The following is a 13,540-nucleotide window of genomic DNA, read 5'->3' as shown; positions in this document are numbered from 1 at the left end:
TTGTATTATATATATTGCAAGGCAATTTGATATTATTACAAACTTTCTTCAAATTATCGATTTTTATTAAAAATTCTAAGAATCTTTTCACAGACATTTTTCCACATTTTAATCGTTACATCTCTGCTTATATCGTTTAGACCGAGTCTTTGTCTTCGGTTGCGTGTCGAGTAGCCTTAAGATCGCGAACGACCTCACAGAAACGAGGAAGTGCCGGACTATCGGATGGACCGGTATCCCGAGTTGAGAACGTGGAGGTCGCACTAGCATCACTTTTGCGAGACGCATGCTTAGAGGGATTGGGGAGGGAGGAAGCGACTCTATGTAGGAGGGATGAAAGGTTACAGAGGTGAAAGACGGTACAGATTATGGGAATACAAATTAACACGACTCGGCCAAGTGCATTTAACGTAATCTATCTGGCAGTCCAAAAAATTTAGCAAAATTCTGTGTTGAGATAGGTATGCTGATAAGGTGAAGTTTTTATTAGAAAAAAATTCTAATTGAGCTTTCGTTTGATACTAATAAATGCATCAGTAAACGTTTAGATGTTCAGAAACGTTCAGAACAAACTCGGAAGTTGAAGGTTCAACGAGACTCACCGTAACGAGAATTTCTCGTGGCTTGCAGATCCGCGACTCGTGGATACGTTGATCGCGGCTAGCCGTCAGAGTAAGGCTGAGAAAACATTCTTCTTGCAATTATGACATCATGCGCTAAAATCATTCATCAGTGTCAACACTACGGGTTTTCCCAGGCGTTTACTCGCTCGGGTATTCGCGTTCGTCGTCGGTAATCAATCTTTAGAAATTAACCTTCGTTTGTGTGTAAAATTTCTCCCGATAAAATTCAAAGGATAAGATGAAGTGCAATGGAAAGTGTAAAATTAATCAAAAATAATACAAAATAACGAGGATATTATACAGTAAAAATCTGCGCGATGATTCTGTGAAAAAACCCGTCAATGAGAAAACTCGCGTGTCAAGAACTGAATGACGATCTTTCGAGAAAGGTGTACGAACAAGAAACTAAACCGTTGTGCACTTCATAGCAGCCGTTCCGTTGCAATTCGAAGTCGGAGTCGTCTCTATCGAGAGATTCACGCGACGAACTGAACGATACGGCTGCACGAAGTGTTTATGGTGTTTGCAGCCCTCGAAGCAGTAGGTCAGCGCGATCCGCGCGAACTTTGACCTCGCACAAGCAAGATGCGCTATTTGCACTTCCGGCAATTCTTTCACTCACCTGATGTATTCCCACCATGCGTTTGATCATTGAACGAAACAGTAACCCATCTTGCATTTAATTTAATTAATTAAGGTATGTGTGCAGGGGAAGAACGATTTTGTTGAAGTGTCTAAAAATGTAGTTAAATACAATACAAAATTAAAAATGATTTTGTCAGTTTATCGAAATAATTACAAGGAATTCTTAAGCGCTGATGACAATGCTGCAAAAAATTTTAACATTCAATCAATCAGCTCTATAATTATTTTGATGATTCAAATAAAATTATTTTCGAAACTCAACAATCACCTATCTTATTTGAAAAATATATAATTCACAATAGAGATAATTTTATTTTTTGTACAGTTAAGTGAAATGTAAGATATTCCACACAGAAAGAACGATTTTATTGCAGTATCTAAAAATTTAGCTAGATATAGATCTGAAAATAATTTTGTTAGACCGTTAAAAAATAATTACGTAGGAATTTCAAGCATGAGCAATGCTACAAGAAGTTTGAACATTCTAACAACCGGTTTAAGTGTTCTGCGTAATTATTTTGATAGTTTAATAAAATTATTTTCAGGTCTCTATCTGGTTTTTAAAAGTTTTTTATCTAACTTTATTAAATGTTTAGATACTTTTAAACAATTTTTAATTTCTCTTCGTAAATAAAGTCATTTCTTCTGGTAACTTATGTGAAATCACCCGGAATGCGGAATCGACTTAGAAATTCCGACGTAATCGTCATTTACACGAACATGTTGGCGCGTCAATTAATAATTAACTCACGCTCGCGATCAATCGACGCGTCGGGATAAGCCAGCGTGTAGATTAGGCTTGCCATTTCCGGAATCCCAACTGAGCTACATGTGCACGCTGCAATTGAAAGTGCGGCAAGAAATAGGCAGTGCACTGCGAGAGATAGCCGCCCGATAATCTTACGCCTATTAGCTTCGTTTAACCTGAAGTTCGCAAACTTGATATTAAATTTTATTACAACGGTACATATACTGTAATAGTATTATAATAAACAAGCTTAACGCGTTGCTCTCCCACAGATAACCATTTAGACTAATAACACTAAATGAGACAATAGGAATTTATCATTGATATTTTTATCTTCGCGGTCACGTTATAAAATTTATACAATATTAAATTTAATGTATTAATTTATATTACTCTTTTTTGTCTTTTATGTATCATATTCGACCCCATTTACTAATTTGTAAAATGTAATTATCTCAAACCCACTATTCAACTTTCCCAGAACGTTGTCATTCGAGAGAATGGCAACAGTATATGCCCCTGAAATCCTTGAAAGATAACAATTCGTGAGAATGTCAAGCACTTGGAGTCTAGAGAACCAAGTCACGGTAGCCTATTTTGATGCATCGAATAAACTTTTTTCGACAGAAAACGTTTGCAAAAAGTCAACATGAATAATTTATTAGGAATCACTTATTGAGATAGGAAAAGCGCCAAATAATTTTCTCGAATGCAATTTTTCTTTTCTCGTAGAAAAATAGCATAATTAACGTACGAATTATTAGCGTTGATTGATTAGCATTTCAACTCATCTGCATACAAAATATACAGATACAGTTATAAAAGAAAGAAAAAAGAAGCTCCAATTTTTATAAATTGCAAAAAGAGCATGCATAGTTGGAAAATTTATGTTAAATTTAATTTCCTAACATATTCAAATTGAACACAAAATATTCAAATAATACAATCACATTATGTTAAATTAACTGAGATAAGTTAAAAAATTCAACAAAATTCAAGAAAAATTTGAATAAGGACTGATTTTAATACAAATACAAAATGTTTTTTACTGCGTATTGAAAATTAGATAATCCATCTGTCACTTTACGTTTTGCAGATCTGAGAATTCGGGAAGCTGAGATCCTCTGATTTGATGATCTGATAATTAGAATATTCACGTTCATAAATACGAATGCGATGAATAACATCGTGAACTCGACGTAATAATACGTCTCACGCGAGATGACACGCATACAAGTTCGCCAATTGCGCTATCCATCAGACATTCATCGAACGTACGTGTAACGTGACCGTAACGCGAGATCTCGACGCTAATATTGTGATAATTAAATCGATTTTACGACGCGCCTGAATATCAATCAGTCTGCCGAGTACAATGATTACATCTCGTTAACAGTCACTCGTGGTACTGCATAGGTAACATTAACTACTTTGAGTGTTTTGTTCGCCGATGTAAGTTTACTATCATAAGTATGAGACGATCATAGAAGGAAGCACAAACAGTTACGGATAATAAACTGATATTATGACAAATTTGTGAGATCATAATTGAATTCATTTGAATACTATAAAATCCTACATCCGTATTTAGATTCACTGCAACAGAGGTTTTCAAGTTACTTGTAATTAATACGAAGATCAATGTCGTGATTGACAGAATTTTTCTTTTATTATTTTTACAAATGGAATACATTTCTCACAATACTTATTAATTTTTTTTTCTGTAAAATCTATTTCTTTTTACTCAACCTTTTTTTACTTAATTGTGTGTCAAATCTATTTCTAATGTAAAGACATATTCAAACACATAACCAGCAAATTGTTTGTTCCTTATTCGCAACACAAATCTAATAAAAAAAATTTTTTATTTAAAATTTTTTGAAAATAACTGGATATTAATTTATCATCCTCTCCCCTCCCCCTCATCTTCCTAATTTATTTTTTTTTAATGTTAAATATCTCTACTTTAATATCTCTCAACTGCAGAAAGATAAATTCTAATACTTCCTGGCGATGCAATTCTTCAAGTTATTCCAGATGGAAATAGACACAGTACTCGTATATTGCATTAAAATCGTGTTGAATTAAAGGCAGTTAAATCAATAAATTCTACGAGGAAAAAAAATTCAAGAGCCACTTGCTGAACAGTTATCTGCAACGCAGCCTGTCGTTCGTTTAATCAATCGTACGCATTCACGATCAGCTCGCTAAACGCATCAATTCTCGCTTGGGGAATACGTGCGCCGCATGTTAATGCATCTTCCTTTCTCCCTTCTTCTTCGTTTCTCTTTCGTCCCATGTTAGAAATGCACGTGCAAGCATCTGCGAGGTACTTCTCTCTCGCGCGCATCCCAGGAATAATTAGTATTCAGGAAAGCAAGATCGAATCGGGTCCTCCATCGAGATCGGAGAATCACTGGACCGTCGCGCTTTCGCTCGTTTTTAACTCGCATTCCCGACTCGCGGCGCGCATTCCACGGTATTAGCGTACTGCCTTATTAATATCGCGAACTTCTACGGAAGAGACATCCGCTTATGCGCGATTTTACATGACGAAAACCTGCGAGTTGGAAACGCGTCCTTCAGTGAAGGACTGAGCCTCTCGAGTGTAATCCCGCGCGACGTCGCTCCACTCGTACTTGCGCGCAATTAAATCCAACGATATCTCAGGAAATTACATTCCCACGTATGACAGTCGCACGTAGTTAGCACCATTGAATCGCGTAAACGATACAAAGTTTTTGAGTCTACGATAACAGCGTTCGAAGCGCGACGCAAAAGAGACGTGTGATCGACTGAACTAGTCGCGAAGAAATCGCGAGCAAATCGCGTTCCAAATATTCTAAGGAGCCTATTCTGCAACTCTTAACGACTGCAACGATATCGTACATTGCACAGATTTTATATATTAGGTCAGAGAAAAAGTTTCTTCGTATTTAAAAAAATTTTTTTGCAAAAGTTTTTTCATTTGTTGCAAAATTTTCGTTACAATTATATTATTCGTTAGAGCAAAGTTTTAGCTTTAAGAATCTGTTTTTTAAATTGCGGTGGGATGATTTTTATCGGAGTTACGATCAAAGTTAGAATGCTCCTTTACTTAATTCGCGAATAACTCAGTAAAAATCATAGGAACATTTTTAAAAAATGATTTTGTAGGAAAAGCTTCGAACTTTCACGATAGGTAGTCGAAAATTTTTGTAAATTTTTTTTGGACACATGAGAGATCCTCAAAGTGAAAAGAAAAATTTTCATCTTTTTCAGTTCGCAGTTTTTTTGATGTAAAAATTATCAAACTCACAGAAACTGAAAAAATATAGTGATCTTTCGAAAGTAGAGATTTCAAGCTTTAAAACTCTCTTTTTAAATTGAAATTTCATTTATTTTTTACGAAGATATTATATATACAATTTTGAATTAAAAAATACGAAGAAACTTTTTCCCCGACCCAATACAATAAAAAGGCTGCGCAATGATAATTTAACAATATCGTTAAGAGTTACAGAATAGGCCCTAAGTCTCGAAATGAGGAAATGAGGAAATGTCGTTTCCTCGAAAGCACGGCGTAACTTAGCTAAAGAAGAACTTAAGAAGTCCGTTAGACGGAGTAAACCTTCGGGAGACAAAGGCGCGCGAGAAGCTGCTAATTGCATGTTTATGGAAACCGAGCGACCGAGGTTGTAAAAGTTTTCGAGGCGGCGTTTTACACGACGGCAACGAGTTCCCACAAGGAAAGGCGAGAGAAACGCGACTTTCTGGAAATAGTGCACCATGTATTCTTCGCGAAGCTCCAGAAGAAGTAGCACGAAGACTCGACTTCGGTAGGCGACGCTGAGCGACGTTAATCGTCGCCGAGCGACGACCTCGTTCTCGAGGTTCTCGTTGATGACCTCGACGAGATGCTTCGCGGTTTCACCCGTTAGCCAGGTATCTGTTCGGGTACTAAAATCGCGACAATGATGCCATAAATCCATCAACGACTACAATGCTGTAAGCACCATCCGGGGAGCATTTGTTCCTTGCGGAACGCGGAATACGAATTCTCCTAAATGCAATTCATGTAATACACTACTCTAAAATTTATTTGCAAAATCAACATAGTTAATTTCTGTTCTAATAAGAGAAGAATAAATTAGAAACTTTACATGCAATTATAGACGCGTAATTAGATACAATAAAAATGATAAGAATTAAAAGATCATTAAATCATTTCAGTCTTTTTATTTTAGCCTTAAAAATGGACTAAATTTTTTTTTACATTTATTATAACTAATTAATATTACGCTTAGAACGTCATTGGCATTCTCTTATCATAACTTTATATACATCAAATAACTTTTTTCTTCCACTCTATTAATGTATTAAACGAATATAACGAACATAAGCGGCGAAATGATTTGTTGGATATATTCGCAAGTGAGAAATTAATTCATTTGACGACGCGCGTAACAGGATCGCTAATGAATTAATTTTCATCCGCCCAATGTCGATTAGCGCCTACCTAAGGCAAGACGAGATCTGAGCCTATTCGCTTGTGGGAAGACGTCCACGGTCGCTGCTTTCTCCTTATGTAAGATAAACCATTCGTGAATAAAAATGATAAATCACGCAAGTTATATGTGTAGGTTGATTTTATCTGCAGTGAAAATTTCCTGGGAGATGCCTAATTAGCACCAAAAAGTGTTATCCAACTCTTTAAACCAATGAGTTTAGTTTGAAGAGTCTTTACTCTTGTATTAATTCAAAAGATAAAGACATTTTACTCTTGAATTAATGCCACATCAATACGTTTCGTTCTATTGAGACTTGAAATCAAAAGATTTGAAGATACACAGCGTGAATAAAGATGCCTACATTTCAGTTTATATAATACATCAAACAACATTTTTTTTATTTTTCTTATTTTTATTTGAAATCATTTATTAAAATTTTTAACATTTAAAATTGAAAACTTTTACAACATATATAAATTAAATTTTTAATTACATGTTAACTGTTTACATTTCTTTTCCTTATTTCGATTTGTTACGCTCGTTTTTCGATTGTTGAGTTATGAATATTTATTGTCATTCCCGCTGAATACACTTTCTTTTGATTCGATATAGCATCCAATTTTATACAGTTATTATTGTATAAAATTATATTATATATTATATATGTATATTATATATTATATATGTATATATGTATGTAATGTTGTTCTTTTCTTCATATATTATACTCATGACCGTCATTTAAAAAGGAAAAATGGAATTAGCGTGTAACAATCTTGCAGAAGTCGATACGGTCGTTAACGAGCTATTGATTAAGCGACCCATTTATAAATATGACAGCGTTAATTACAAGCATTATATCGATCGCGAATCAGATGATGCGACGGATTAATGATGGTCCGGATTTAGCAGAAGTAGCGCTTGGAAGATGAGACAGAAAGACGGCAATTTCTTACGCGTCGAATTCTAGCTTTCAGCTTCTAGCCAGTCAACCAATGTCTACTGTACTGTGTGTACTGGCGCTTGATTAAACTTGGTAATTAACTACTAACGACCACGTGCTCGTCCACTTAACATAAATCGCTAATTTACAGGCAAGGTCGCGACATAAATTCATTAACCGATCGAATTTATCAGACGTCAACCTCAGGCCTAATGATGATGTTTCGGAATGTTGCCTCATGATTAAAATTCAGCAATTCCTATACCTGATTATTTTCATACAAATAGAACCAGTGACTGGTAAAAACATTTTAAAAATTCACTATTAAATAAATTTATTATCATGACTTTATTAAATCATGAAGCAACCAACTTTGGCTCCATTTCTATTCATGCCATTATTAATCGCTATCGTCAATATATTTTATATAAAATCTAAGAGATATCAAATTTTAAACAAATATCAGTTTATCTTTTATCCAGAAAATAGAAATATTTTGGCGAAATATAATTATTATTATCAAATTTAATTATTTTAACATAAATTGATTTATTTTTATTTACGTAATAAATAAAGGGATTAATATACATACTGGAAACATTTCAATTCAATAACTTAATTTAAATAAATCCTTTGCTTCTCAAGCATTTCTTTTCTTCGTGATTTATATTGTTTATATTGTTTCTTCTCTTCATAAATGAACGGTGTTATATAAAAATATTATGTATATAAAACTCACTATAAATAATATATTTATAAATTAAATTCAAAATGCATAAATTTTCTCATTGCTTACCCAGTAAAATACAATGCATTTTATTAGAATTAATATTTTTATACAACCACCATTCAAGTAATTATCACACATGATGAAATCAGGCGCCATTAAATACCAGCGTGCTCGTAATTGCAGGACGTGGTGCACCGCGCGTAACCGCGGCTCTCGTGAGCGATGGAGAAGGTAGGTTGATCGCCACCCCGGTCCACAAGGAGAACATCGCCGCGAAAAGTAAGGAGGATCTCGCACAGGAAGCGGCCCTAGTCCTGCAGCAAGCCGGCAGTCTTCACTGCGTGGCACACGACAATCGACGCCTGCCCGGTCGCTTCAGCACCTTGCCAGCGCGTCGTAACAAGAAACGTCCCGATCTTCCAATCGATGTGAGATCTCGCCGCGGTAGCGAGGAGATCGGCACTACGACCGCGAATGCGGACCTCGACACACCGAGAGCCAAGAAGAAACCATTGGAGAGGAGCGCCAGCGATGCCAGCGCAAAGAAGCTGAAGAGTTCGCTCGCACGATTCTTCTCACCGAGTTTGGAGAGGCGCCGGAAGCCAGTCGGCCGAAGCGTGAGCGACGCAGGTTCCTGGACGCGCAACGGTGCGCAACGTAAACGAAGCGGCAGTGAGAGTGAGAGCTCGCATTTGAGTACCATCAGCCAACGAGCGAAGAAGCAGCTATCGCCGATAATCGAATCGTCGCCGCACGTCAATCAGCAGCCGTTCCACTTTGGAACTGCAAGTGCAGATCGCGAAAACAACAATCGACCGGAGCCGAAGAAGTCCAAAAAACAAGAGGAGCGAGCAAACCCAGCTATCAATGTCGACGAGGTGATATCGCAAGACGCCGAGGCGAGAGAAACGACCGAGGGAACGACGATCGAAGTGCGCACCGACGAGTCTGCTGATAGATCACCCAGTCGAGAGGCTAGAGTGATCGAACATCACATATTCGTCGAGGGTAGACACAACGAAGAGAAGAAAGAAACCGATCGAAAGCTCACGGAAAGCCGTACTCCCTTGCCCTCGAAAGAATCAAAACGCGAGGGAGACGAGGTCGACGAAGCGGGCACATATAGTATGCTACATAGTAGTCGGTACGATCTTCAAAATCGCAACGGAGAGTCCACTATTCACAAGATGATCCATCGACTGTCCAATGATCGTTCACCACCACCGCAGTTGACGAGAACGATGGTATCGCCGTCGCCGGGATTTGGTCACAATAACAATCGACCGTTCTCGTATACCAGACCAAACGACTCCTGTAGCCCGCCGCCGGTACAGAGCAACGTCATTTACGCGCAAGTACAGCCGGACAAAAAGAAGGCTCAGCGAAGCCACTCTGACAGCGACGAGGGTCTCGGTCTTGAGAGGAAGGACTCCTCCCGCGAAAACAGTCCTGCGGAGAAGGAGTACCGTAGAACCGATTACTCGTACAACAGTGATCTGCGTCGCAACAATGAGATCAACACTTTTAAGTCGAGATATGAGGAAGACCGTAAGAGTAGCAGCCCCTTCGGCAAACACTTGGGTGGTTCAAAGGATTTCATCTCTAGGACCACCGAGGTTACGAGACGTCATGAGTTCGATGAGATCGACAGGCGTCTCTATGACAAACCTGAAAAACACACCTCGACCGTGTTCGTGGACACTTCTGGTCGAGGTAGGGCTGATGGCATGGACGCCAGACGAAGAGATAGCGGCGAATTGACCTCGAGACAAAATGAGAGTGGGATCTCGCCGAAAACGTCCGAATTGAGCGCTCGACGAGATCTACTGGAATCCAGGATCAAGTCGAGACTGCTGGCCGACGAGATGTTCGCCGCCAAGAACAGCGCGAATGTACCAGTGAAAAAATCAAGCGAGCACGAGATAATCGACAAGCCGATAGTACCGTCGCCGGTCACGCCGAATCGGATCGCATCGCCGAAGCGATATATGGACACCTACATCACAGAGAAACGTACTAATAGCAATGGCGAGAAGTACATCTTCGAGAAAGAAATACACGAGGACAACGGCAAAGTGTACGGCTACGAGAAGAAGATCACCAACAAAATCCCGACGAATGACTACCTCGATACAAAACCAAGGGATGGTTATACCGTGGAAACTAGGACGGACAAATATGGCGATAAGTACATCGTGGAGACACGAACGCATGAGGGTTATACTGACAATTTTAAACCGTTCCTCAGCGATCGAAGTCGAAGCAGCCCCGAGGAGAGATTTCAGACCATCAGAAATGGTAGCCCGTACAAGTCTCCGCATTATTTGCCCGAAGGAACTTCTACGACGATGAATCATTTTCGCAGCGAGTCACGGGAGAACGACGAGCTGTCGTCACCGATCATTGCCAAAAAATTGAACGAGCGTAAGTTCTCGAAGAGCGACGATTTCCTGGATCGCGACAGCCGGCCAATAAATCGAGACGCGTATCTGCCGAAAACAAAAAAGCTCTTCGAATCAATCCGCGGCATGAGCAAATCGACGCAACGGTTGGATGAGGTCGGAGAGAATGCCAGGGTGCGAGCGCTCAGAAGCGAGTACACCACGAGATCGCACGAGAATCTGAGTAGCCGAGCGAGTTACGTTAACACGCGAGACATGAGACGCCCGACCGCATTGTTGGAAAGCCCAACGATAAATGGGCGCAGAGAAAGATCACCGTTTGCGAAGCGTCACCTAGATAGCCTGCATGAAGGCCCAAATGATGACTACGACACTGATATTTCGCAGATGACCAACAGTCAACTGGAGTCAAAGTACTATAAGGAGACACGTACCACGCAGAGGTACACGAGCGGTAACAAATATCCGATTCATGATGATTACGACAGCTCACCGCCACGAATACGCACCGATCGCGGCGGTTACAATTCTAGCCGATATGATTCAGATACTACCGCTAAAGATTCGATACATTGCGAAACTCGCTACGATGAGGCGCGCACTATGAGAAAGGACCACCGCAAGCTGGATGATGATCCGAAGAAACCGTTGAGGCGATCGCGCAATCGGCTGGACTACTTTGACGATTCCGACAGTCCGCGAGGAAAGGTGTCTTCAGTCAGTCGTTTGGAGACGTTCACCGAAACAATCCCGACCAGACCACCTAGGACTTATCACGAGGGCAAGTCGAGGCATGCGAGACAGGAGGTACGAGGACACACCGAACGCCGTCATCGCGAAACTAGATTGAGCGATCCAGATCGAAAGGATCGGCTAGCCGATTCCGGGATTGAAAACGATTACAGAAGGGACTCGCAGGAAGCGGATAGACGGGAGCAGCTCGAGTCCGAGGATGAGGGTTTCGTTAGCCGGCAGTTTATCAAGCACGAGCGACGACACACTGATCGTAATATGAACCTGACACCCGAGCAACGCAAGTACGACAAATACGCGAGTGATTCGTCGTCAAAGCCACCGTTGGTCACTGCGAAACCACCTTCTGGCGCCGCCGACAAGAAGTACGAGAAGAAGGCGGCGAAGAAGAGCGGCACCATGAGCAAAGTCAAGCAGCTGTTTAGCAAGAAGGAGAAGAAAGCAAAAGAAGAGAAGAGTAAGAAGAGCGCGAGGAGCGGCAGCAGCGGGGCCTTAACCGACGACGAAGTGACTATGAGGTATAGAGAGTATCGTGGATATCAGCTGAGGAGCGCCAAGAGTGCACGGGATTTGGGCAGCGACATCAATCAGGTAGGACTTTTTTTCCCTTTCTCATCTACGCGTCCGGAACCGCCTCGGTAAGCGCGAGGTTAACTAACTCACGGTTAGCCTCAACCGAGCTCGGGGTTATGTCGACGATGATGGCCGGTGATTGATTGATTTTGGCATCTCAACTCTCTCGACCAATGAATCGGGCGTTAAGAAAGGTCAATGGAATCGCGCGGATACATCGTAGCGTATCGATTGAAAGAAAAAACGGTATACCGGAAGTTTTCATGCGAGGAGGTGTAACGGTTAATCATTAACAAGAAAAAAACGGAATTATGTATAAAATGTATGCATAAAATAGAGAAGGCAGCTAATTGTTTTCTATAGTTTTCCGGTATTTGTAGAAAAAAGATTCTAAAAAATATAATTTTATAATGATAAATTTAATATAATTTATTGTTTTTAATTTATTTTTTCAAAATCGCAATTCAAATTTTGTTTGGTAAGGAATTTTGTTTGTAAATTGAAAAGCAATTTATCTATTCATTCATTTTCTCGTTAAACGTTACTATTTCTCGATTGAGTTATGTATATTCATCTATCACGATATAAATCAATATCTAAAGAAAGGAAAAATCTAAGTACATAGTTCATAAACTCAATCCGTTCGTTCTTCAAACACTATATGTTCGGTGTTTTTCCAAGTCTTAACATTATACGCGCAAATAGAAAGTATACGATGATATATCTAGGCGATCGCGCAAGATCGTGAATGGTCGTATCATCCCCGTTACTTCGAAAAGAGATAAGGCTCATGCGACATTAATCAGGATGACCACCGTGTGCGAAGTATATGGAGAATCACAGGGCGTTACGAGATTCCTGTTCCACTTGTGCCGTATTTATGCGATTGTCGCGGATTAGACTGACGACGCGAAGGCAGGGAGAGAAATCGTCCCGCACGAGAGACGGTTTCGCTTCCGCGATCGATCGTCGAATAATTTCCCGATTTTTATCGCGCGTCTATAATCCACCCTGGCGCGTCTGTAATCCACGATGACACCACAAACACGGTGGTACGCGCTACGAACCGGAAGAAGCTGGTAATTGGGTTCTAACCCGTGTTGCCGACTGCCGTTGCAATTGCGTCACGTCTAACTGTACACCTAGCTGGCCTTATCATCCACCTGAAAAACGTGACTTTAACGGGCGAGTACGCGGTAGGATTACACCGCATCGTCGCCCACGCCCGCGTGGAAGCGTATTTCGGAGTATCTGTCATGCAAACGCACACGCAACGCACGACAAGGCAACGCGAGATTCCCGTGACTCGAGTCTGCGAAACAACATAGACTCTCTGGCACGCATGCTGAATCAACTTGGCTCGTACTTTCATATTAAATTCGTTATTTGTTATTATTAACCTCACGTCAGCATGAATAATTTCTATACATGATATAATTCTCCTTTTCTTAATTAATTATTTGCTAGAAAATAAAAATTATGAAAAAATTATCAATTGTTGGATTTAAAAAAATTATGAATTAATGGATTGAAAAATTATTGAAGATCTGTAAATATACGTTTAAGGTATTGTGAAATGTTAAATTAGAAACAAAAATCTATGTATTATTACTTTTTGAAGACGGGAGCTTTC

General features: G+C 39.8%; 1 protein-coding gene across 3 annotated transcripts in view; it reads left to right on the top strand.

Moving 5' to 3' along the window:
- The window catches only part of blo (bloated), a 124,767-nt gene that overhangs the window by 15,197 nt on the left and 96,030 nt on the right, over positions 1-13,540 (top strand). For all 3 annotated transcript variants that reach the window (XM_011062242.2, XM_011062243.2, XM_087410927.1), the window contains one exon: positions 8,363-11,925. In XM_011062242.2, the coding sequence (XP_011060544.1) occupies positions 8,363-11,925 (3,563 nt within the window). The remainder of the gene's footprint in view (positions 1-8,362; positions 11,926-13,540) is intronic.

The sequence above is a fragment of the Acromyrmex echinatior genome, chromosome 11 (genome assembly GCF_024713525.1).
Source record: "Acromyrmex echinatior isolate Ae372 chromosome 11, ASM2471352v2, whole genome shotgun sequence".
NCBI classification, from domain to species: Eukaryota; Metazoa; Arthropoda; class Insecta; order Hymenoptera; family Formicidae; genus Acromyrmex; species Acromyrmex echinatior.
Note: the sequence above shows the minus strand (reverse complement) of the source record. Positions and strands in the feature narration are given on the sequence as shown.